General features: G+C 46.9%; 1 protein-coding gene across 2 annotated transcripts in view; it reads right to left on the reverse strand.

The window, feature by feature from the left end:
* Positions 1–807: 807 nt before the first annotated feature.
* Positions 808–26,064, reverse strand: part of KCNH1 (potassium voltage-gated channel subfamily H member 1) — a 423,297-nt gene continuing 398,040 nt past the window's right edge. For both annotated transcript variants that reach the window (XM_027082909.1, XM_027082908.1), the window contains exon 11: positions 808–6,616. In XM_027082909.1, the coding sequence (XP_026938710.1) occupies positions 5,762–6,616 (855 nt within the window). In that variant the 3' untranslated portion in view covers positions 808–5,761. The remainder of the gene's footprint in view (positions 6,617–26,064) is intronic.

Consider the following 26,064-nt stretch of genomic DNA (forward strand, 5'->3'; position numbering starts at 1 on the left):
AAATAAGAACTCATGTTGGCAGTACTGTGGAGACTCTTGCCATGAGCAGGAAGCAATAGCTGTTCAAACCACAGCAGAACTGAAACAGTGCTGGTGTACAGGACTAGCTTAGGGACACGCGGTCCTCTACCTTAATGGCTTCTGTGACGATTAGTGAATTAAAGCACAGAACGGAACTCATACTGTTGACGCTGAGTCATTCCAAAAAGACTCAGTAAAGTTTTTGACAGTATGTATGTTTTAAAAGGCAGCAAAGCACGAGTACACAAATTTTAATCCAAATTGTTCAAGAAAGGTTAAAAAGTTCAGTTCTAGGTGGGAGGTCAGCTTCAGTTCTGTGTTCAGTGTGTCATACCGCAATTTTCCAGTGATGCCAGGTTTGGAGAGCATCTCTGTACATTTGTATAGCAGATACAGCTCTATTTCAAGATCATATGGTGAAGCTCCTTCACAACCATTCTCTTGCTATGCAGTACTTTGACTGGCACACAATCTTGGTGTCTCTAGAATTTTAAGTTCTCCGAAAACCGGAGTTACAGGTGCTATCCAAATGAGAGCTCCCCGGGCTCTTGAAAAGGACTAGAACGTACCACCTTGTTCTGTCATCATCTTAGGTGCGAACACCCAATTCAATGCCTGGAAATTCTATAAAAGGCAAGGCAAAAGCAATCATGTATGATCATGTATAAAATAGTTTATTACCATAATAAATAAAATTAAACTTTTTTTTTTTTTAACAAATATCATTTGTGCTTGTTTAAAAATGTTGAGAAGGGAATATCAATGGAGGGGCCCACCTGTCCCTCTTACCATCCCCAGGCTGCAGTCATACAGTGGAGTTCTGTCAGCCTACTCAGCTGACCACACAAGTAGCCTCAGCTCGTCTGCACGTCTGTTGATTCATGCTCCTGTGGACAAAGTGACAGATGCAAAGGAAGAAGAAAAATCCAATGAAGGATTTGGCAGGACTCAATGGCAAGAGTGTTGATACAAGGAGGAGCCCCAGGATGACGAACTGCTCGTGAGTAGAAGCGTCCTCGCAGTGTCAGTGAGATGTCAGATGTGGGCAGTCTCCAACAGATGCACAGATACGGCGTCTGAATATTGAGAATACATTCATCGTGGGGGCGGGGGCGGGTTTGCATCTCTCTTTGCATAAAAGCAGTTCATATCCTGATACAAGATCCGTGAACGTCTCATTGAACAGCTAATGGATCTGTTGGCTGACTCAGAAGTCACAGATAAAGAGACAGTGGCTCTAAGAAAAGTTTAATGGTGGGCGGGGAGGGCACCCACCGGTCCGGCACCTGCAGTGTATTCAAGTCCAGTTCTAAAGGTTCCCGAATAAGTCTGATATGCTCGCATGAGAATGAAGTTTCATTTGAAACTAATTTAAGCAGGAGGCAAGTTCACATTGATTCTTTTGAACTGTGAGGGGGTGGAAATGAAAACATCTCAACATGAACATGATGGGTGAGAAAATGGTGCTGTCTCTGATGGCCGCAGCTAGTGCTGGGAGGACAGTGAAATCTCGTCCAGTTGGAGGGCACGAGAGCTGGTGAAGGTAATTTTTATCGAAGCGAGAAAGAAGGCAGTACAATGATGGAGTGACAGAAGAGAGGCTGTCCGGGGGCCTGAGTGCGCCCTCAGTGGGCCTCCTCTTTAAGCAACACTACATGAGGAGGGAGGAGAGGAGAGGAGTGTTGGCGGCTCCATCACAGTTGGAGTGCCATTCAAGGGTCTTAAGGCTAAACATCTTTATTGCAAAACACTGTACAACCTATGCATCAAGCGCACGTCCACTTGTACGTCCACCAGGGCTCCTGAAATTTCCCAGAGGGTGCATGTGCTAACTGGTGGTCAGGGCAGCAAGGGGAGACGAGGCTCTTCCTACACGTACCTGATTATTTCGAAGGCATTCATCCACTCCCCACAGGCTTGGGCACAAAGCTTAACAGCTGGCTTAATGCTTTCCCTTCCCACCTAAGGATTCAGGAGAGGAAGGTCGCTGGATGGGGTGGTGTGATGGGGTGCATTTTTACTCTGAGCTGTGCTAACTCCACTTCTGAAAGAGGATTCCAGGACCAGCAGCAGCGCAGAGGATGATCTAGAAGGCTGAGGGTAAAACAAGCCCAGGAATTGGATAACAAGAAACGGGAACAGCCTTGAAACGCTAGGGCCCATGTTGCTGTAGCATCAGAGTTTTTAGAAGCCATTGGCTGCCTACCACGAGCTACAAACCCTTTGCCCACAGATTTAATCTGAGGTCCAGAATATATAGAAGGGTCTTAGAAAGAAGCAAGCCAGGGGGTGTGAGTGCAAGGGAAGGGGATGGATGAAGGTGGAGGTACCAAGACTGTGCACTGGACCAAGGTTTCTCAACCAGATGGCTGCCTCCCACTCCTTCCTATGGGAATCTCGTCATAGCCGGTGGGGCAGCCTTTGTAGGTACATGGAACGGCAGCAGTCATTGCTGGAGACGGCGTCTCCACCAAGAACAAGCACTCCATCTTGCTGACCGCCTGATTTCACCGACTCACCCCTCACTCCCACACCTCCAGCCAAGGTGGGGGCGGGGGTGGGCGTGGCCGTGTTCAGCAACCAACCAAGTGGTAGGGGCAGGACCTCCTACTCTAAACAGCCTGTCTGTTAGGGTACTCTGGGAAATGGAGCCTCCCTATGAATGACATTCAAAGTAAGGAACTGATGTAAGAGATCAAGTAACCAGCAATCACTCTGCAATGGTATAACGACATGTCCCCTTCCCTCGAAAAGAAAAAAATAGCTCAGGTAAAGCTACATCTCTCAGCGTAACTTTTCTGAAGTCTAAAGGTTGGGTCCAATACCCAAATACCTTTCGTTTCCCTAATCTCTCTTCAGCCACCAGAGAACGGTTTATAAGTGGAAGGCTGAGTCAGTGGTATCTGAAGCTCGTGGTTCTTGCTTGGGAAGCCAGAGCGGCATCTGGGCAAGGGTGTAGGTAGTTAGTACGAAGCAGCCCACGGCCAAGTGCATGTCATAAAAATGCAAGGAAAGAAGGTTTGGCTCATTTAAAAATGTTTTGTTTTTGTTTTTTTTTCCAGAGAAAACCATTATAGCAAAAATCCCTAAAATCCTTAAATCCTTAAGGGGAGAAGAATAAAAGCATATACAGCCATACCTGTGGTGCGCTGTCACCCCCAGGAGCATGGGTTGCAGGCCCTGCGACCCCAAGATGAGCGGATCCGGGTTTCTCATCACTAGCCCAGTTTGAATCCTAGGAGTTGATCAAGCAGTACATTCACGAAGCATTATTTTCCCCCCAAAACAGGTCTGGACTTCAAAGCCTCACACATTAGCATCTTTGCCCCTCAGAACCAGCTGGGGGGGTCATTTCTTAATAGACACCTGTACCCCTCGGGCAGAGCTGGAGGGAAGGGCCTGCAGGGTGCTGGGCAGGTGCTTCTGAAGTTGGAGGTTGCAGTCATCAGGGCCCTCGCCCTGCCTTACAAGTGGTGAGTCCTAAACTCCGGAAGCAGGTTGATGAGCCTGTTTAAGGAATGGCACGCTGGAACGATTCAGGGGCAGCTAGCAGATGGGATCCCAGATATTTTAGAGCCGCAGCCCCGAAGGCTAGCTGGCAGCTTCTCAAGTTAAAGAGGCTGAAAGCCCCACGGCTTACCCAGAGTCATTAACGGTCATGACTCTCGGCCCTGGGAAATTTCACTTCTTCTTTGTATGCTGCCATCTGAGGCTGAATCCAATAATGTCTCAGCCTCGGGAAGCATCGGGGGCACCCCTGTAAGCCTCGTGGAAGAAGCTGCCTGAGTGTGTGGGGCCTCTGGGGAAGGACCCTCACGTTGACCTTTCAGACTCTGCTCCCCAAGGCTGTCTGTGCCAACCCTGGCAGCCAGGAGAGGACAGCTCCACTCTTGCACAGACAACTGAGGTCCAAGTCCTGGGTCATGCCATGGCCACTGAGCAGGACTAAAGAGAGCGGGTAGGCTCAGACAGGAGGCTTTCAGAAACACTAGCTATCTTTGGTAGGGCAGGCCCTGACCTGTCAGGTTCCCTTCAGTACTGAGGGACATCAACTTTGGGATCCAGGATCTCTACTGCAAAGCAATGCCAGGCAGAGGTGCTAAGGACGGGATTGCCACAGCATCACATGTGCAGAAGGTCAGTGCCCTAGACGATTCCATGCTGTCACTAATCATTCCAGATCACCTGCACTCCTAATTTCACTCTCTCAAAGCTGAGTTTTTAGAGCTGAACTTCCAATATTACTTATCAATTTTTAGGGTCCTGACCCCTCTTCTCCACTTTGTCTGGGAGAGATCTCTTTCCTTTCTCAGACACCACTGAAAGGAGCCCAAGCACACGAATAACCTGAACCCAGGGGACTGTGAGGCAGCGGACAGTCCCGAGCATCATGGCATAGGGACCTGGATGGCCCATAGGTGGCTCCGTGATCATCATTCTAAGCTCAGACCTTCCTCGTGGACCACTGTCCCGCAGCCACCTCTCTCCATCACTTTACAGAGACAGTCCGGAAACTCCTGCCTCTTTCTCTTTTTCCAGCTCCTGAAGCCACTACAATCACAGCCCTGCAATCTCATGGTTTCTCTTGAAGTCCTACTGACTTTAGTATGAAATAAAGAGATTAGCTTAAAAATAAGGCCAAGCACGGCTCCCGAGTGTCCTAGAATGAACCCATGCCGTGGACAAAATACAAACTTCTCTAGGGCAATCCCAACAAGAGTCATAATAGAAACACAGCACTCACTACAATCATTTTTCTGAGGTCATGTGTGTGTGTCTGCTTTGCTAATAAAGCAAATCTGGGCTCATCACCCTTCCTGCCGATGCCCCATACCCTGAGGAATGCCACAGGAACACTTGGGAAGAGGTCAAGAAGGAAAAGAAGCAAAGGGCCTGTGTGATGAGGCCAGCGGCATGGAGCCGAGCCAGAGATTCACCCGGGGCCTCCAGGGCCCTCCCCTTCCACTATCCTATAGGAGCAGGGTGCAGACCATAGCCCAGAGAACCTCTGGATCGCCACCGCCCCTCTCCAGCTCTTACACTTGGCTCATTTCTTTTGGGAAAGGAGACCTGAAGATTCCCGGCTCGAAGTGTCTACAGGAGGCACCCAAAGCACCTCAGCTGCTTTTCGGCCTTAACCGTTAGAGACAGAAAGTCGAAAGGCTCTACCCTCCCCTCCCTGTCCCTCAAGCTCCCCCTGTCCCGAGCTTGTTACAAATGACTACAGTAGAGAAATAGACGGTGACCTCAGACACAGGCTGTCCAAGGGCAGGGAATGCTGGGAACTCCCCTGTGCCCACCACAGTCTCCGGCGGTCCTGGCGAAGGAGCCCAGCATGGTAATATACACGAGGGGTTCTCGGTGCTCTCCCACCAATCCCCAATGGCTGCTGTTCTTTCCCGGTAGTTTTCATCTTTTACAACTATCATGGCAGTAAAAAATTTAAAATGAAGGAAAATACCCTTTAGATGGCGTGCCTCCTCTTCCAAAGTTGTGCAAAGACAGTTCAGATGCGGCTGCCGTCTTGCAGGGTGGTGGCACACTCCTCTTCCCGGACCTTCCCCCAGATAGAGAAAAGGAGAGAGCGTGCCTAAGCGACTGGTCCCACTTGGATTTTCTGTCGGGAAGAGGCTGCTTTGAAAGTTGTTGGTCACGTAGGTGTGTGTGGTAGAGGTGATGTCTATAGGGCAGGAGGGTATAGGGTGTTTTGTCTTCGACTTGTTTTTTTCCAGCAGACCTCTCAGCTCGCTCCAAAAATGTCCCTCTCTGATTCTGGGGACTGGGGCCTCGATATTTCAAACAGCTCCTGAGGAGACTGAGAGGATCTTCTGGAAGTTAATATCCTGAGTATCTCAGAGAGCTGGTTCTCAATGTTCGTCATTTTGGTGTTCAAGGCCTTGATGTCCTCCTTCAGCTCGTGTTTCACCTCCAGGACGGTGGCCTGCAGTGTCTGCTCGGGGATGGGGTAGAACGAATGCTTGACCTCGGCCAAGATGGGGCTCCGGTCCTGGGGGCTCCTGGCCTCGCCCACGCTGTCCAGACGCAGGTCGCTCTTGGTGATGCCGCTGTCACACGAGTCTGTCTTCTTGAGCGTGGCCTCACCGCTCGCCTTTGTCCTCTCGGGGAGCGTCTCCATGGACTCGGCCTTGGACACCTTGCTCCAGTCCGCAGCCTTCCCGCAGGAGTCCTTGAAGCGGGCCCAGCCCTTGCGCTTGGCCCAGTCACCCCCGCCGGCCTTGGGGCCCAGGCAGTCGGCCCCCGGCGGCGCCTGCAGCCTGGCGTGGTCCAGCCCTGTGGATGCGGCGGCCGCAGGGAAGGCCACGGGCGTGGCAGGGCTCTCGCGGACGGTGACGACGCTGGCCTTCACCAGGCCGTGGTGGGTGTGCTCGGTGAGGATGCTGCCCTTCTCCACATCCAGGTCGTCCAGGTCCCGGCCGCCCCTCTCCGCGGCCAGCCTGGCCTCCTTCTGCTGTCGGAACCTCTGGAAGAGCCGCCGGACAGGGTGGTCCGGCGGCAAGATCAGGGGGGCCTCGTTCTTCCGTTTCATGCGCTCTTCCTCCTCCCGTTTCACATCGCTGATCTTCCGGAACACGATCTGGAGGGAGACAGAATGACACGTCCTGTTAACCCAGCTGCGGCATCAGCGAAGCTCGGCCCCTCTGCCCATCACAGGCCTGGTGTCCTGCTCCAGCCTTAAGGGAGGGGGCTCACAGTCCAGTCACATCCCTGCAAGACCTCCAGGTCCTTGCTCAGTGACTGCCATCACTTTCCTTTGCTGACCCTCGTTCCCACCTCTCCAACAGCAAGGAATTGACTCCTGCTGTCATCCTCTTCAACAGAAACAAACCCCCAACCTCTCCATCTCTACAGGCCTAGAGGTTGGAGATGCCAGGTGGCCTCCTCCAAGGAGCCTGTCCTGGCCTCTGAGCCTGGGTCCCCTTTAACCCGTTCTGGCCTGCAATTCCGTATCACCTGGTAAGCTTTTCAAAACTCATTTCTCTGACCCCACCTCAGACCTACTGCACTAAAAGTCACCAGATGGGAAGCCCTTGAATCTGTAACTTAAAAGGCTCCCCCGGTGATTCTGATGCACTGAAGTTCTACACCACAGTCCAGGGCAAGAAAGTTCAGCCGGGTTCCCAGGCAGGGTGACGGCTACGGCTGCCCTTGTCATCTGCAGATCTGGACCCTACGTGAATGCAGTTGGCTGTGAAAAGTACACGCTGTTCTCACACAGAAGCCCTCCCTGTCGTCAGGGAGCTTACGGGAGAAGAAAGGCCCCGTGACCTTAATGTTACTTCGTATATTTCTTACGAGGACACTGTAAAGCCACAGGGACACATATTGTTATCCCCATTTTAGAGAAGAGGAGATCAAGGCTCAGAGTGGCTAAATGTCACATAACAGATAGGTCTCCTCTAAGACACTTGTACTCAAGCAGTTAAGCCCCAGACCCATTCAACGTCCAACAAGTTCTTCCTGACGATGACAATGCTTCATGCAGTGGATGGACAGCAGCCAACAATACCGTCTCAAGACTCTGGATCTGAGTGCGGCGTAAGCCACGTATTACAGGGTTTCCCTTGCGCCGACATCCGATTACGGGAAAGCCCTGTAATTTCTGACTTATGTTGCGTGTAGCAGGTACACTCAGGGGCATGTCTGACTCATCCCATACCTGAACTTGTAAGAAAGAAGCAACCTGCAATAGGTCATTTTTTAAACTGTAAATGCTGGTTTGGGGACCAGAGGAATTGAGATCCTTGAGAAGTAGAGGAGAGGTCTGTGGGAGGGACAGGGGCAGCTTTTCCATCGTCACAATCTGGACAGCCCTGTGCGGGCAGCCTCTGACCAGCCCAGAACCTGCCCCAGAGACTTGCTGCAGGACCCCCAGCTCTTGGAGAGGCACGTGTGTTGGCAAGCCCAGAGCCTGGGCTTTGGGGTCAGACAGAATTAAGTCCCAGCTCTGCCAATTAGTTGTGTGATCTCAACAGGTATCTTAACTTCCGAGTCTCTGTTTCCTCCTTCAAAAGTGGGAAAAATCCCTCCTTTTCCGACTTGATGGAAAGCCAACAGAAGAGTACTCATGTGAAAGCACTGGCTAACTGTGAACGCTCAAAACGAATCCTCCTGTCCCCACCATTTCAAGGCCTTTTTGTTTTCTAACTTGTAGACACATATCATATGTGACTCATTCTACCTCCTCCAGGAAGGCCCCGCCCCCCCCCCCCACCCGGGGCTCTCGGATGGCGCCACTCATTAGGTTCTCAGATATGACCGACAACGTTGTCATTTTATATAAAGTGCCAATAAATCCAGAGGAACCCAGCACACACTGAATTGCGTGCTTGATGCCAGTGATCAGTCAGCACATCGTTGGCAGACTGGAGGCTCACCTGTCACGTGACTTCTCCATCAACGCTTCTGTCACTGGATGACTTGACACTAACAGGTGGGTAGGACGGAGCAGCCGCCCCTCTTGCCACCTGGCTAAAGCTTCAAGCCACATTACTTGGGTCCCAGTGAGTGGCTTTCTGACCTCCACGGGACAGCATTTCTCCCAGCCCTGCCCTTACCCGTCTTCTGCCCTGCCCAGGGTTATGTAATTTCATAACCCTGTCTCCCCAGGTCCTTTTCAGCCATAGCCCATGTGCTCCTGTAGTCTGGATCCTGCAGATCCAAGCCATGGCGCTCAGGAGAATCCCATCCACTCTGAAGAGGAACCTAACTGAAGGCGTCATAGGGATGGAGGGATGATGGTAAGTAGAGTGATCAGGACCTTTTCTGTCTGTCCTCCCGGTGCTCTGAGTTGGCAGTCTTCCACCTCCTTTCTCCGTTCTGGCAATGGACCCTGATCTCCAAGAGGAGTCCAAATCCTCCTCACACCAAGGCCCAACACAAACAGCGCCTCCTCCAGAAAGCCTTCTTTGATTTCATGGAGCTCTAAGTCATCCTCCCACCTCCCAACCCTAACGGCCCTTGCTGTGCTCACACCACTCTTCTGCCCTAATTACTATCTTGCGTCCACCTGTAGTAGTGATGCCATCTGTTGCCTCCCCTACTCACACCCCTTCTTAGAGAAGGGAGGAGGGGCAAAGGGGATAAGAAAGGAAGGTGGGACAGAGAGGAGGAATGAGAAAAAGAGGGAGGAAGGGAGAACATATGACAATGTGAATATACTCCAAAGAGATGATGGCGTTTAGAGCCGATTGCTCTGGTCCTGCCTTTATTCTGAAGGACATCTGATTCTTATCAATATCCCCCTTTTTACTTGAGCTCGTTTGGGTGGGGTTCTATTCCTTGCAAGCAACAATTCCCAAACAAGATACCAGTTACTTACGTCCACACCTTATGCCCTCTGAAGGCTCCCTGCAGGTCTAGCACTGTACTTTGCATGTCACATTGTGTCTTTTACTTTTTAAAACTTTATTACCTACCCTACGAGAGCAGGGATTGTCTGTTTTGTTCGCTACTTCCAGCACTTAGAAAGTACCTGGCACCTAGGGGGTCCTCGATAAATATTTGTAGAATGGATGAAGAAATGAATGGGTGAAGAACAGATAAATATGAGTCAAAGAATCAATGTTAGACTGTCTTAACCTGGAAAGATGCAATCACAGAGGTCATAATGTTATAAAAGGAAGGGATTGGCTCAGAACACACAGGGTCCTCTTAACAGCTCTCTCAACATCAAAGGTCAGGCGGCCCTTGAGACCGGAAATGAGATGTCTTAAGACTAAAGAGAAGTACTTCTTCAGATATTGAGGAGTCAACCCCAAACTTCCTAGACCAAGTGGTTGTACGGTGAAGTATGAAGTATACCAGTAGGCGCACAAATGCTTAATATGCATCCACGGTGGATATGTGTGACGGGAAATGGTAGCTCCTCCTTGAGGGCGTGGAAATACTGGGCTCTTCAACCAAATGCCTCATGGGGGTCAGAATCCTGGACCAGGGGCCAGGGGCCTGGCCTGGGCAGCATATTCGGATGTTGTGGCCACATCATCAGTGGGGTCAGTTCAGCACTCACGGGCTGGGGCTCTCCTGGGGAGGGGACGTGCGTGTCTGGGTCTGTGCTGAGTCTTCTGAAGCTTCTTGGCTTTTCCTAAAGGGTCATCTTGTGTGCCTGGGGTAGCCCCACCTGAACATCACTGGCTCATCCAATGGGAAGGTAAACTAGGGAACATCTTTCTGCCCTGCAGAAATGCCTGAGCCTGCCTTTGAGAATCAGCAAGTAAAATTAGCATTCCCCCAAGGGGACCAGAGCTGATGTGGTCTAACAGCTTTTCTAGTCTGAGGTCTAGGCCTCTGCTTACTAGCTTCAGCTGATTTTTTGGAGAAGTTAGTCATGGAGTCTTCATCTCCAGAGGCAGCTGTGACCAGGCATTTGACCAAGTATTTTAGATCTAAGGACAACTGCTCTTGAATTTTTCTTTTATGTAAACTTGGATCTTCCTGTGGAAGACAGTCCGATGTCAATGGGAAGAGCCTGGACTAGGAATTGGAAGACGGGAGTGCTCATTTCAGCCCTGCTGGGCCCTGAGCAAGCCGCCCCTTCGCACCCAGTGGGACAACGACCTCCCTCAGCTCCCAGCAGAGTTGTGCCGGGTCTTCTTTCTTTCCATTTTCCTGTTACATATTGGGCTTCAATGTAAGATTTCATCCCAGGAAAGGATTCTGTGGCCTGAACTATCATTATGAAAACCACTGGATGAGGTCATCTCTAAAGTCCCTTTGAGAATGAACAATGAATGATTTTAATAATACAGTACTTTGTGTTGTGTTTTATAGCATATTCCACATACTCAAGTGCATCATCTCATTTAAGCTAAAGCTCCTGGGAGGTGTGCAAGGGCTTCCTCCACAATCTGACAGTGGAGGAGACTGGGGTTTAGTTGGTAGGGTGGCCTGCTCAAGGTCACGCAGCTAAGCAGAAACAGAACTTCAGGGTATTGGCCGGTGCTCTTGCCTTGACGTCACCTTTCTTCACATCAGTGATCCGTAGACAGGGGCCACATCAACAGAGAGGTGCCAGGGTCTGTCTGGAGAGGTTATTACCAGGGACCCCCACTAATCACCCACTGGGGAGGTCCAGCCCTAGACACAGGCTAACACTGGTCCAGGCACCACTGATGGGATAGGTCTGGATCCTCCCTAGCCAGACAGAGCCCTGCCAGCCCACAGGGGTGCCTGATGTGTTGGGCATGGGAGACCCATGCTGAATGCTGAGCAGCTCGTGACTGACTGTATATGGGGAGACAGAGAATGCCCCAGGGCAGAGGTGGCTGCTGTGCCTCACTCATCTATCTCCACATTCCTCTGAAGGCTCAGCAAGCAATGGCCTAGAGCCTGGGAGGCCGTTAACAAACAGTTGTTGAGCTGAACTGAATTGACACCCGGCTCTTCAATCTGCAGGGCTTCTTGAGCAGTTATTTTCAAGTTCATCTGAAAAAGTAATCCCACTGGAAGCTGAGGTGAGTCAGGACCATCGATTGCCTCTTCTGGGTTGCAGTTAAGGAGGGCCCAGTCCCTCTTAAGCCCCCTTAAGACCAGACCAAGGGGAGGAGTCCCCTCAGGGTCACTGAGCAACAGGGTCCCTGCAGCACATGTAGGGGAAAGACAGCCCTGGGAGGGAAATGGACCACCTAGAGTTCTGACAGCACAGAGAACGGGAGTCCAGTTGCTTAAAAGAGCTTAGATTGGGGAGTAAAAAGATTTACATAATGTCAGTTCTCAGTGGTTTGCATAAATAGAGACTGACGTATGAATCAGAGAAAACCATAGATAAACCAAAAGGGATTTATTTTGGTTTTAATTGAATTCAGACGCATGGCCCAAATCTGAAACACACAGAGAACAGTAGAAAGAACACAGGCTTAGAGTGGTCCCAACTCTGCTGCTGACTGGCTGCTATGTGACCTTGGGCAAGTCATGTCCTTGCTTGGCTGGACCAGAACAACAGTTCTCAAATCTAGCTGCACTTCAGAACCACGTGGAGGAGGTGTTGTTATGTACTGAGGGAGAATTTCCCGTGGCAGCGTCAGAAACTGGCATTTGCAACAAGATCCCAGGTGATTCTGACCCAGGCAGCCCAGGCCAGATCTGCTGACCAGGGACTCAGAACCCCAGGGCTGATGACTGGTGAGATCACTGCCACTCTGCTGTCCTCCGTGTGGGCACATGCTGAAGCACAAGGTGCTAAATGTGCCCGGAGTGGGGAGGGGGAGGGCGGAGTCAGTGGAGTCACGTGCAACATGAGCACAAGCTTTGGATCCCAGACAGACTTGGGATCATGGTCCCCAAGCCTCAGTTCCTTTGTAAAAGCAGATAAAGCTATTGATTTCATAGGGCTATCATGAGGATAAGGTTGCATAATATAAGTAAACTCTTAAGAAGAGTACCTGACATTTAATAGTTGCTGAGTAAATGTATTATGTATCATTCTTTGTGGGGACGACCCGTGAGATGATTCTAGAAGGATGAGCTGGAATTGGGAATAAAAGGTGAAAGATTTGGGCAAAGGGGCTCACACAGGGAAAAGCACATGTAATGACACAAAGGCAGAAAGGCCACCCACCAGAGAAAGATATCTTTGTGGTAGTAGTCCCAGTGGGAGGGGCTGACTTTGTTAAATTTTTGGCGTTGTTAAATGTATGCTATCTCATGACATCCTCATAGCAGCCCCAGCAGGTGGGGAAAGTCTTTATCCTCATTTTTTAAATGAAGAAACCAAGCTTAGAAAGGGTAGGTGGCCACCTAAGGATACTCAGATAGTGGAGCTAAGATTCAAACCTCAGCCATCTGAGCCCCCATCCATGCCCACGTTCTAAGCCATTCTGCTAGGAAAATGCCTTGGTTTTAGGGAAAAGGGTGATTTTCTCTCACATATGTTGATAACCCCCATCCCTGCCCCACCACCTCTCTCCACTAGTTTCTTTTACTCCCAGTCCATCAGCAAGTTCTCTAAAGAATCCAGGGACAGAACTGTGAAGCAGAGAGATCGGGCCAAGGTGAGGGGAGAGGCCATGAGGCTGAGGCTCTCAGAGCTTTTAAGGAGAGGATTCACTAGGTACATTAGGACCTATTAGTGTGGTCCTTTAATTTATCAGGATAGGGGTGTGACTTAGCATGAGAGTCAGGCTTTGATTGGTCAAGGCAAGAAAGAGGAGCTGTAAGACACATGAGCTGAGTGTTTTGGTTACTGGGAAGACCTTGCCTCCTTGCACAGTGGTGAGGTCACCAGTTACCCTCAGGGCACGGCACCAGTTAGGAGGAACCGGAATGCAGAGGTCCCAGTGGACTTTATCCATGAAGAATCTAGAGGTTAGAGGTCCTCTGCTCTCAAGTGGCCTGGTCCGTGGCTCTCAGAGTGCGGCTCACAGGCCAGTCCCTCCCACTACCATGCAACATCTGCACTTTCTTCTGGCATTAATCAAGAATGGCCTTGTCCCTTAGGGACCATGACCATGATCCCTTAGTGACATTCCATGAGGAGTGGCATCATCTCATTCACTCTTGTAAGGGCCCCCACTGAGAACTAGAGGATCAGCAAGGTGTTCTGTTGACAGACTGGCCTGTGTCTGAAAGACTCCTACAGATGCACCTGTTCCTGTCTTCAGGAAGATTCAAACCCAAGAGGAATGAGGATCTCTCCTTCTCAAAGCCACCAAGTGAAGCAGATACATCCCTTGTTTGCTGCTCAGAGAAGAGATGGCACTGCTGTGTGGGAGCCACTGGCCTCTGGCCTTTCACTAGGGCCACATTTGCCACTCTCTTCCTTGCTTTGTGCTCCCTCAGCGTAGGAGACTGAATTACAGACACCAAAAGATACGTCCACCCGAACCTCAAAATGTGATGTTACTTGGCATAAGGGTCTTTGCAGATGTAACAAGTTAAGAATCTTAAGGTGAGATCATTCTGCATCAGGGTGGGCCCTAAATCCAAAGATAAGTGTCCTTCTTAGAGACAGAAAAGAGAAGACATGAAACACAGAGCAAAAGGTCATGTGAAGACGGAGGTAGATACTGGAGTTTTGTAGCTACAAGCCAAGAAATGCCAAGGATTGCTGACAGCAACCAAAAGCTAGAAGAGAGGCATGGAACGATTCTTTCTCAGAGCCTCCAGAAGGAGCCAACCCTACAGACAACTTGGTTTCAGACTTCTGTCCTCCACAACTGTGAGAGAATAAATTTCTCTTGTTTTAAGCCACCCAGATGGAGACAATTTGTAATGGCAGCCCTAGGACTCGGTTCCTTTACGGCTTCTTCTTCCTCCATCCCCTAAATGCGGTCCTCCCCCAAAGCCCTGCCCTTTGCTCTCTGTGCTCCATGAGGTCTTTCTGCTTCAATGCTCACCTCACCTTCATGCAGCTAAGAGCCAACAGAGGTGCTGACGAGACTGGTACAGACGCCCACCCTGCTGTGACCCTGAAGAAATTTCTTGATCTTTCTAAGCCTCAGTTGTCTTCTCAACAAAAATTCCTACTTCCAACCTTGCTGCAGCGATGCAGTGAAGTGACACTTGTGAGAAACCTCTCCCTCCCTTCACATTCACAAAGTAATGTTGCTTTTCACTCCAGCCCCAACTCTAAACCTGAATTCTCCCACACACAGCATGGCTATATCGACGTCTCGTAGACCTTTCAACCTCTCCCAGCCAGAGCAGTCTCTCTTCCCACCCGTCTTTCCTCAGTGTGAGCCAAGTCACCAATCAAGCAGGAAGAAATGGGGCCAAATGTGGAGCTGGTGACACGCCTCTCCCATCAGAGTTGCTCCAGTGCTAAGACAGGTAGACCAGCGTTCAGCCTCCAACTCTCCCTCAACAACACCTCCTCCCTGTCTAGGGAAGCACTAATCATGACCTTTGAAATCAGGTTAACACTATGCTGTCTCATGATTCCATAGGAGAACTTAAGAAAGTGGAAGATGCAAAGAACTAGGACAAATAATCCTAAAATTTATACGGAACCACAAAAGACCCAGAATTGTCAAAGCAATCCTGAGGAAAAAGAACAAAGCGGGAGGCATAGCCCTTCCAGACTTGAGACAATGCTACAAAGCCACAGTAATCGTGGTGTGGGCACAAAAACGTACATACAGATCAACAGAACAGAACAGAGAGCCCAGAAACAAACCCACACACCTACAGTCAATTAATCTACAACAGAGGAGGCAAGAGTATACAATGGAGAAAAGACAGGCTCTTCAGCAAGCGGTGTTGGGAAAGCTGGACAGCTACATGTAAATCAATAAAATTAGAATGTTCTCTCACACCATATATAAAAATAAACTCAAAATGGTTTAAAGACCTAAATATAAGACATGACATCATAAAACTCCTAGTGAGAACACAGACAAAACATTCTTGGGACATAAATTGTAGCAATATTTTCTTAGATAAGTCTCCCAAGGCAAAAGAAATAAGAGCAAAAATAAACAAATGGGACCTAATCAAACTTAAAACCTTTTCCCATTAAAGGAGATGATCAATGAAACGAAAAGACAACCTACAGAATAGGAGAACATATTTGCAAACGAGGTGGCCGACAAGGGCTTAATATCCAAAGAATACAAACAGCTCATACAACTCATTATAATAATAAAAGAAAAAACCCCTCAACCCATCAAAAAAATGGGCAGAAGACCTAAACAGACATTTCTCCAAAGAGGACAGATGGCCAACAGGCACATGAAAAGATGCTCAACATCATTAATTATCAGAGAAGTGCAAATCAAAACCACAATGAGGTATCACCTCACACCTGTCAGAATGACTTCATCAAAAAGTCTCCAAGTTATAAATGCTGGAGAGGGTGTGCAGAAGAGGGAACCCTCCTACACTTTTGGTGGGAATGTAAATTGGTACAGCCACTATGGAAAACAGTATGGAGGTTCCTCAAAAAATTAAAAATAGAGCTACCATATGATCCAGCAATCCCACTCCTGGGCATATACCCTGAGAAAACCATAATTCAAAAAGACACATGCACCCCAGTGTTCACAGCAGCACTATTTACACTAGCCAAGACATGGAAACAACCCAAGTACCCATCAACAGATGACTGGTTTAAGAAGATGTGGCATACACACACACACACACACACAATGGAATATTACTCCTTTAAAAAGAATGAAATATTCCCATTTGCAGTAACATGGATGGATCTAGAGAATATCATACTAAGTGAAGTAAGTCAGATAGAGAAAGACAAATATTATATGATATCACTTACATGTGGAATCTAAAAAATAATACAAATGAATCTATATACAAAATAGAAACAGACTCAGACAGAAAACAAACTTACGGTTGGTTACTAAAGGGGAAAGAGAGTGGGAGGGAGAAATTAGGAGTATGGGATTAACAGATACAAACTACTACTATACATAAAATAGATAAGCAACAAGGATTTACTGTGTAGCACAGGGAACTATATTCAATATCCTGTAGTAACCTATAATGGAAAATTTTATATATATATATATATACATACATCTGAATCACTTTGCTGTGCACCTGAAACTAACACAATATTGTAAATCAACTATAATAATCTAAAAAAAAGTGAAGATGAACTGCGACTTGCAGAAATAGAACCCACCAAATACTTCCCTGTCTGAGGGTTCAGCTCATTGCCCTCCACCCTCTTCAACCTTCTACTCCTGCACAATCCTGCTTATCATGGCTTTGGAAAGTTGGGACCAGGTTTATCTCCACCCTAGGCATAGTCTTCTGAATATTCCTTTTGCCTTCCGGCCTGGAAAACGGGAAAGGGTCTGTCCTGAAAACAGCAGCAAGGGGAGCCCAGCGTCGGGAGAGACAGGCGAGCGCTGAGACTTGACGTTTCATCACCACCTTACATGCGAGTCACTCTCCAGCATTTCTCCCTTCCTCAGCTGAGCCTTCAACACAAGTAGCAGCTAACACCAACCAGGCATTCAACAAAGGACCAGATATTGGGCTAAGCACTTTGTACACATCTGTGACTCACTCCTCACAGCCACCCGGTGAAGTGGATACGGAAGTCATTCACCCAGGCAAGCCTGCACCTGATGTACTCTGGATTACCTCTGCAGTTTGTCCTTCTCACCGCCAAAAGAGGACAATAATTAAGGAAAGATCCATCCACCTCCCACCCCCAACATCTTCTGGTTGGCTGCATTCTCTTAATTTTTTCTGGATTAAAGAATTGGATACAAAGCATATATTTGCATAGTTGCATAGTTGTAATTCCACTCTTAAAAATTGTCGCTTTCTACCAAAATGGACAAACAACTGAGAATTCTGAGAACTTGTATGTTACTGAAGAGTTGGCTCTGACATCACTGTCACCGTCCCTTGTGATCTGTGCCACCCTGTGGCATGTGACTGGGCTACTGTGACACTCATCGTTTCAGCCAGCAGATCATACCGTCCCACGCACAAAGCACTAGAGCAAAGAATTCAATTCAAGCAATTGTCTAGTTTTGAAACATGATGGTTAAAACAATTTCACTGGATTATTCTAGGGTTTGACTCTCCCAATAAATAATTTTCTGTTGCACTGTTAAAATCCCCATTTCTTATACTAGGATGCTGACTTTCAGAGCCATCAAATACATCACCCCCAAGTGGGGTGCCTTCCCACTGCTCCATCAGGGCGCAGCCGCTCGGCTACCAAGGAAACTTGCCGGTTCTGCCCTCCTTGAGAAAGCATCCACTACCGTCCCACTCACATCTGAACTCCAGACATTCAGCACACCTGGGCTATACGGCGAAGTCTCCCACCCGCCTCACGGGGAGAGGGGAGAGGTGGTGTGGGAGAATCCCAGAGTGAGGACCAGTTCTCTCCCTGATGTGCACTCGGGTGCATGTGCCTTCTTGTGAGCTCTCAGCAGAGCAGCCCTGAACGAAGCGATGGGACTCATCTGGAGAGCTAGTCCCGTTTGCCCCTATCCCTGGGGGGTGTTTCAGTGATGGGGATGCAGTGGGGAGGAACTGGGAGCCCAGTTGGGAGGAATCTTGCATTCCCCACAGGGCCGTGCAGAAGCAAGAGCGCCTGGGTGGGGGTGGGGAGTAGAAAGAGTGGTCTGGAGACGGGCTCCCCGGAGGTGGAGGGCTCTTAATGATAAGGGAGAGGGTTATTGGCTCCCTGAGCTTTTCCTTTTGAGGCCTAGTCCCCTCCCCTATGGAATATGGGGTGCATGTGTAAGAGGGGTGACTAGAGGGGGTCTCCTCCATCCTCACACTTGCATTCTCTGCCCGTGCAGCATTGCGTTACAGCGGGGTCTCTGCCCCAGTAGCTCCACTGCCTTCCTAGGCCAGGACAGAGGTCTCCCTGTCCCTGCTAAAGTGTGGGCACCATACCCCAGCTCTAGAGTCACGCCTGGTCCCACAATGACCACTGAGAGTCGGGGCTCACTCAGGAGGGGTGCACAGGAGGGAGCAGCCTGGACCACGTAGCAAGGTGAGCCCACCCAAGGGCTCAAGCAGCCTTCTCTGCAAACACCATCAGAAGTAGAGGAGGCCAGAGCTTGAGTCTGCGTTCTGTTTTCTCACAGAATCCTCTTCCAGCACTGTGTGTAGAGCCAGCTAACCATGTCTGAGTCATACCCCAGCCACAACTAGCCGAGAAACTTTCCTCTCTCAGCCTTATTTTCCTCATTTGCAAGCTGAAGACGCTAATGCTTGCTTTGGCTCTCAGGCAGCGCTGGTGCAAGGTAGACTGCTGTACACACAAGCTACATCAGAGCTACATCTCAATTATTCCCGTGTAACCTCCCAGCAGGGGAGGCCATCTCCGAGCTTTGCCCCAGGGGCCACAAGAACCTTTCTCTTTGTGCAAAGCACAAAGGGCAGCAAGGTTTAAGAAATGACTGGGTAGGGCTTCCCTGGTGGCGCAGTGGTTGAGAGTCCGCCTGCCGATGCAGAGGACACGGGTTTGTGCCCCGGCCGCTGACCCTGCGCGTCTGGAGCCTGTGCTCCGCAACGGGAGAGGCCACAACAGTGAGAGGCCCGCGTACAGCAAAAAAAAAAAAAAAAAAAAGAAATGACTGGGTAAGGGGGGTGGGGTGTTTGGACAACTGAAGGGAGGGAGACCAGGTAGAAAGCTGTGACTCTAGCTAATGACAGGTATGGAGGGAGTGACCCAGGGAAGCAGAGGAAAGGGCAGATGAAATGAAACATGGCTTGCTTCTAGACAGGCATGCCAGGTCATGGTATAAGAGAAATGGACATGATCTGAAAACTCTGAATCTCAACCTGTGGCCTCACCTACACCATGTTCCCAAGAGGCATTTGCAGCACTGTGGACATCTCCAAGAAACACATGCTACCGATTCCTCTGTTGTCTCCCACCCTAGGAAGCCGGATGAAACCATCTGTAAGCCATGAGGCTACCTTTAGTCCTATCAGAGGCAGTTTTAGTAGCCTGCCTGTCCATCCCTCCACTCCCAGGGGCCCCCACTCACCCCACTGGCCTTTCAGGGAGAAGGGTCACAGTGGCCCCATTCTCAGAAGAAATCATTAGAGTAGAAGAAAACTTGGGGAGACCAGCCCTAAATGGCACCTCTTAGAGACTGAAGAGCTTTTAACCTCTCCCCACTTCTCATCAAAAGCTCCATCCTTGAAGCACATGGCCCACCTGTGTAACTCAGAGCTCCTTCACTTTGGCAATGCCTTGTGGGAGGAAGCCTAGAGTCACCCACCTCCCCTGTCCCCGCAGTGGTTATCATCTGGGAAGAGGGCCAGAACCACCTGATGATCTTTTAAAAAATAGATGTCCATGAGAAATGGATAAATTCTTAGACACATACAATCTTCCAAGACTGAATCATGAAGAAATATAATCTGAATAGACCAATTATTAGTAAGGAGATTGAATCAGTAATTTAAAACAAACAAACAAACAAAAACTCCCAACAAACAAAAGTCCAGGACCAGATGGCTTTACAGGTGAATTCTACAAACACTCAAAGAAGATTAAATACCTATCCTTCTCAAACTCTTCTGAAAAGTTTTACTAGGCCAGCATTACACTGATACCAAAACCAGAGAAGGACACCACACAAAAGGGAAATTATAGGCCAAAATCCCTGATGAACATAGGTGCAAAAATCCTCAACAAAATATTAGCAAACTGAATTCAACAACACATTAAAAGGATCAGACACCATGATCAACTGGGATTTATTCTAGGGGTGCAAGGGTGGTTCAATATTCACAACAATCAACGTCATACACCACATTAACAAAATGAAGAATAAAAATCATAGGCTCGTCTCAATAGATGCAGAAAAAGAATTTGGAAAAATTCAATATCCATTTATGATAAAACTCTGAACAAAATGGTTATACATGGAATGTACCTCAACATAATAAAGTCCATATATGACAGACCCACAGCTAACATCCTACTCAAATGTGAAAAGCTGGAAGCTTTTCCCTTAAGATTGGAAAGAAGACAAGGATGCCCATTTTTGCCATTTTTATTCAACATGGAATTGGAAGTCCTAGCCGGAGCAATTAGGCAGGAAAAAGAAATAAAAGGCACCCAAATTGGAAAGGAAGAGGCAAAACTGTCACTATTTGTTTGTGGATAACATGATTTTATATATAGAAAACCGTAAGGAATCCACCAAAAAAACTGTTAGAACTAATAAATGAATTCAGTTAAGTTTCAGGGTACAAAATCAACATATAAAAATCTGTCCCATTTTTATACACTAATAATGAACCATCATAAACTACAATTAAGAAAACAATCTCATTTACAACTGTAAAAATATAAAGTACCTAGGAATAAATTTAAGAAGGTGAAAGATCTGTACACTGAAAACTATAAGATATTAATGAAAGAAATTGAAGAAGACAAAAAAATGGAAAGATATACCATGCTCATGCATTGGAAGAAATAATATTGTAAAAATGCCCATATTACCCAAAGCAATCTACAGAATCAATGTAATCCCAACCAAAATTCCAATGGCATTTTTCACAGAAATAGAACAAAAAGTCTTAAAATTTATATGGAACCACTGAAGATCCCAAATAACCAAAGCAATCTTGAGAAAGAATTATAATCTGGAAGCATCATGTTTCCAGACTTCAAACTATATTACAAAGCTACAGTAATCAAAACAGTATGGTATTAGCATAAAAAGAGACACATAGATCAATGGAACAGAATAGAAAGCCCAGAAGTAAACTCACACATATATAGCTAACTAATTTATGACAAAGGAGGCAAAAATGGAGAAGGATATCCTCTTCAATAACTGGTGTTGGGAAAATTGGACAGCTACATGCAAAAGAATTAAACTGGACCACTATCTTACACCGTACACAAAAATTAACTCAAAATGAATTAAAGACTTGAATGTAAGACCAGAAACCATAAAATTCCTAGAAGAAAACATAGGTAGTAAGCTCCTTGACATCACACTTGGTGATATTTTTTTGAATCTGACTCCAAAGGCAATGGCCACAAAAGCAAAAATAAACAAATGGGACTACATCAAACTAATAAGCTTAGGTACAACAAAGGAAAAGATCAACAAAATAAAAAGGAAACCTACTGCATTGGAGAACATATTTGCAAATCATATATCTAAAAAGGAGTTAACATCCAAAACATATAAAGAACTCATACAGCTCAATAACAACAAAGCAAACAATCCAATTAAAAAGTAGGCAGAGGACCTGAATAGACATTTTTCCAGAGAAGACATACAGATGGCCATCAGGCACATGAAAAGATCTTCAACATCACTAATCATCAGAGAAATGCAAATCAAAACCACAATGAGCTATCATCTCACACCTGTCAGAATGGCTATTACCAAAAGGACAAGAAATAACATGTGTTAGCGATGATGTGGAGAAAAGGGAACCCTTGTGCTCTGTTGGTGGGAATGTAAATTAGTGCAGTCACTATGGAAACAATATGGAGGTTCCTCAAAAATTTCAAAATAGAACTACGATATGACGTAGGAATTCCACTTCTGAATACTTAGCCAAAGAAAATGAAAAAACTTGTTTGAAAAGATATATGCACTTCCAATGTTTGTAGCAGCATTATTTACAATAGCCAAGACATGGAAGCAGACTAAGTGCCCATCGATGGATGAACGGATAAAGAAGGTGCAGGAAATACACACACACACACACACACACACACACACACACACAATGGAATACTACTCAGCCATAAAAAAGAATGAAATATTGCCATTTTTGACAACATGGATGGACCTTGAGGGTATTATGCTAAATGAAATAAATCAGAGGAAAACAAATACTTCATGAGTTCACTTATACGTGGAACCTAAAAAACAAAACAAATGAACAAACAAAAAAACCTCATAGATATGGAGAACAGATTGGTAGTTGCCAAGGGGAGGGTATCGGGGAGTGGGTGAAACAGGTTAAGGGGATCAAGAGATACAAATTTTTAGTTATAAAATAAATCAGTCATGGGGATATAATGTGCAGCGTGGTGAATATAGTCAATAATACTGTATTGCAAGTATTAAAGTTGCTCTCATCACACACACCAAAAAAATTCTGTAACTTTCTATGGTGACAGATGGTAACTAGACTTATTGTGGTGATCACTGCACAATGTATACACGTCAAATCATTATGTTGTACGGCTGAAACTAATGGAATGTTGTATGTCAATTATACTTTAATTTAAAAAATATGACAATTCTGGTGAATGCAATCTATAGATTCAGTACAATCCCAATGGCATTGTTACACACATAAAATAATACATCCTAAATTTCATATATATTCTCAAGGGATTTTGAATAGACAAAACTATCTTGAAAAAGGAGAACAACGTTGGATGTCTCATACTTCCTGATATAAAATCTTTACTACAGTGCTACAGTAATCAAAATAGAGTGGTACTGGCATAGGACAGACTTACAGAACAGTGAATGGAATAGAGAATCCAGAAATAAACCCTAAACCTATACAGTTAATTATTTTTGACAAAGGTTCCAAAGAAGGACAGTCTTTTCATCATATGATGCTGGGAAACCTTGATATCCATATGCAAAAGAACAAAGCTGGACCATTTCCTTACACTGCATACAAAAATTAACTCACAGAGGATCAAAGATCTAAATGTAAGAGATAAAACCATAAAACTGAATTTTATGTTGGAAGAAAACATATGGAGAAATGTTTGTAATATTGATTTGGCAATGATTTCTTATCTATGAAACTGAAAGCATATGGAATAGAAGAAAAATAGGTAGATTAGACTTCATGATTAAATACTTTTGTGCATCAAAGGATACAATCGAGAGAGTGAAAAGACAGACCACAGAATGGGAGAAAATATCTGATAAGGATTTCATGACCAGAAATATATAAAGAACTCCTACAACTCAACAACAAAATACAAGCCATCCAACTAAAAATTGGGTAAATAACTTGAACAGACATTTCTCAAAGAAAAACATACAAATGGCCAAAAAGCACATGAAAAGATATTCAACAATACATGTCATAGGAAATGCAAATCAAAACCATAATGAGATACTACTTCACACCCTTTAGGGTGGTTTTTAATAAAAAACAGAAACAGAAAATAACTAATTTTGACAGGGTATGGAGAAATTGGAACTCTCACACATTGCTGGCGGCAATATAAAATGCTGCAGCCTCTATGGAAAACTGTTCGGCAGTTCCTCAAAAAGCTAACACAGAATTACTATGTATTCCAGCAATTCCACTCCTAGATATACACCTAGAGGGATTGAAAGCAGGCACTTGAACAGATACTTGTACACCAGTTCTCAAAAGCAGTATTATTCACCATAGCCAAAGGGTGGAAACAACCCAAATGTCAATCAACAGATTAATGGATAAACAAAATGTGGTATAAACATAAAATGGAATATTATTCAATCATGAAAAGGAATGAAGTTCTGACTCCTTCTAAAACATGGCTGAATCGTGAAGACATTATGCTAAGTGAAATTAGCCAGGTGCAAAAAGACAGATATTATATGATTCCACTTATAAGATCCACTTATCTAGTATAAGCAAATTTATACAGACAAAAAGTACATTAGATGCTATGAGAGTTTTGGGGAACGGGGAATGGGAGTTATTGCTTAACGGTTACTGAGTGTCTGTTTGTAATCATGAAAATGTTTTGGAAATGGAAGATGGTGATGGTCGCACCATCTTGTACATGTAATTAATGGCACTGAATTATATAGTTAAAAAATGAAATTAAAATGTCTATGCATCCTACCCCCTGCCCCAAACTTCACCTCTATTTGAGAACCAGTGACCTAAAAATAGACATATACTGGGAAATACAGCAAGACTGCCACGTAGGCATATTATTTCACTCTTGTTTAGAGGTCATGCACGTGTACACACAGACACACACACACACACACACACACACACGCTCAGAAGACAAGATGTCCCTGCTCAGTGCCTGTGTACCAGCTGCACACATGTAGCCCCTGACCCTCCTGACTACACCAGCCCTCTCTCCCTCTGTGCTTCCCTCCTGGACACCAGGCATCCCTAACCCCACTTCCCAGTTCCAAGTTCCATCTTGGACAGAGCCCTGAGATGCTGAATCTGAAGACAAAAATAACTCGGCCAGGGTGATTTATGTCTGTACTGTCTGAGCCCTCTGCCTGCAGGGCACGTGCAGGTGGGGAGAGGAGCCACGCCCTGTCCCCCAGGTAGGGAGGAGCTTTCGGGGTCTGCAGCTGTAGGCACCCTAGAATGCATTCCATCCTAGGGATGGAATGGGGCCTGGATCACATAGCCCATTCCTCTGACACCAGAGAGGCCCCAGTGAATCACCCGTGGAGTTGGACCACCCCATCTGGCCCCTACCCCCGCCCCAGACCCTGTCAGGAGAGCAGCCGGGGCCCTCTGTGCTCAGTACTTCCTTTCTTAGACCTATCCTGAATCCCTCGCGCTGGTTTTAAACCTCATGTTGTGTCTTACAGAGAAATGACACCCTCCCAAAACCTCATTCCACAAGGAAACAGCTCTGATCAGCCATTCAAAAAGTCTTCATGCAGTGCCCACTGAATATGATGGGCGAGGTGGCTGGTCCACATTTAAGGAAAGCAAAAAGAACCCTCCCCTCAGGAGCTGATGGTCCAATGCTTTCCTGGCCTGAGCTGATCTGAAGCAGCTGCATTTTACAGAGGACCCACGGAGAATGAGACAGAGTGGGAGGGAGGCCAGGCCAGGGGCTTCTCCTTAGAATCCTGGAGATGGTTTAGACCCTGTGTGCCTTTATCCTACTCGCACCATCCAGGGCAGCCCACCTTTTTATGATGCTGGCACTCTTTACAGGTCGGCGCTGCTCTGTTCCTGAGCCGTGGATTGAGCCGCTCTCCTAACGAGAGGGGGCAACTAACAGTTCCTGAGAGCAGCTCTGGCCTTGCCACTGAGGGCTCAAGGCCTTTGCTTACCTCTTCCAGCTTCATCATGACGAGACGCCCCCTGATCTGCTGCTCTGCAGAATCTGCTCTGATGAAGAACCTTTCCACACCTGAGAGCAAAGCTCTCAGTTCACAGATGCGGAGGGTGACTCAGAGTGGCCACTGGCCATTCACTTGGTTTCTTGGTATTTAGGACATACCTGTCCCCTGAAGCCTGGACCTCTTCTAACTTCCCATAACACCTATTTGCTTTTGGTACGTGAGAGTACTGATGTATTTACCTGTCTCTATGTGTGCTTTGATTATCTCCTCATCCCATTGTCTCCACTCCCCCAGTTATAATACAAGTGTCCTTACTGAAACAAGCTCTGTTTTGTTCCCTGTTGTGGTCCTAAAGGTAGAACAATGGCTGGCACACAGTAGGCGTTCAAGGACTATTTGGTGACTGACTGACTGACTTGGGCAAATCACTGAACTTCTCTGGTCTTTGGTTTTGTCTTTCTAATTTGGGAATAAAACTCTTTACTACAATCTATATATGAACACCAGGAGGGTGGAATTAGATAGTGCGCCCCAGGGTGTGTGTGTGTGTGTGTGTGTGTGTGTGTGTGTGTGTGTGTGTGTG

This window comes from Aethalodelphis obliquidens, unplaced genomic scaffold, assembly GCF_003676395.1.
Source record: "Aethalodelphis obliquidens isolate GAN/ISIS:26980383/991018 unplaced genomic scaffold, ASM367639v1 scaffold48, whole genome shotgun sequence".
NCBI classification, from domain to species: domain Eukaryota; kingdom Metazoa; phylum Chordata; class Mammalia; order Artiodactyla; family Delphinidae; genus Aethalodelphis; species Aethalodelphis obliquidens.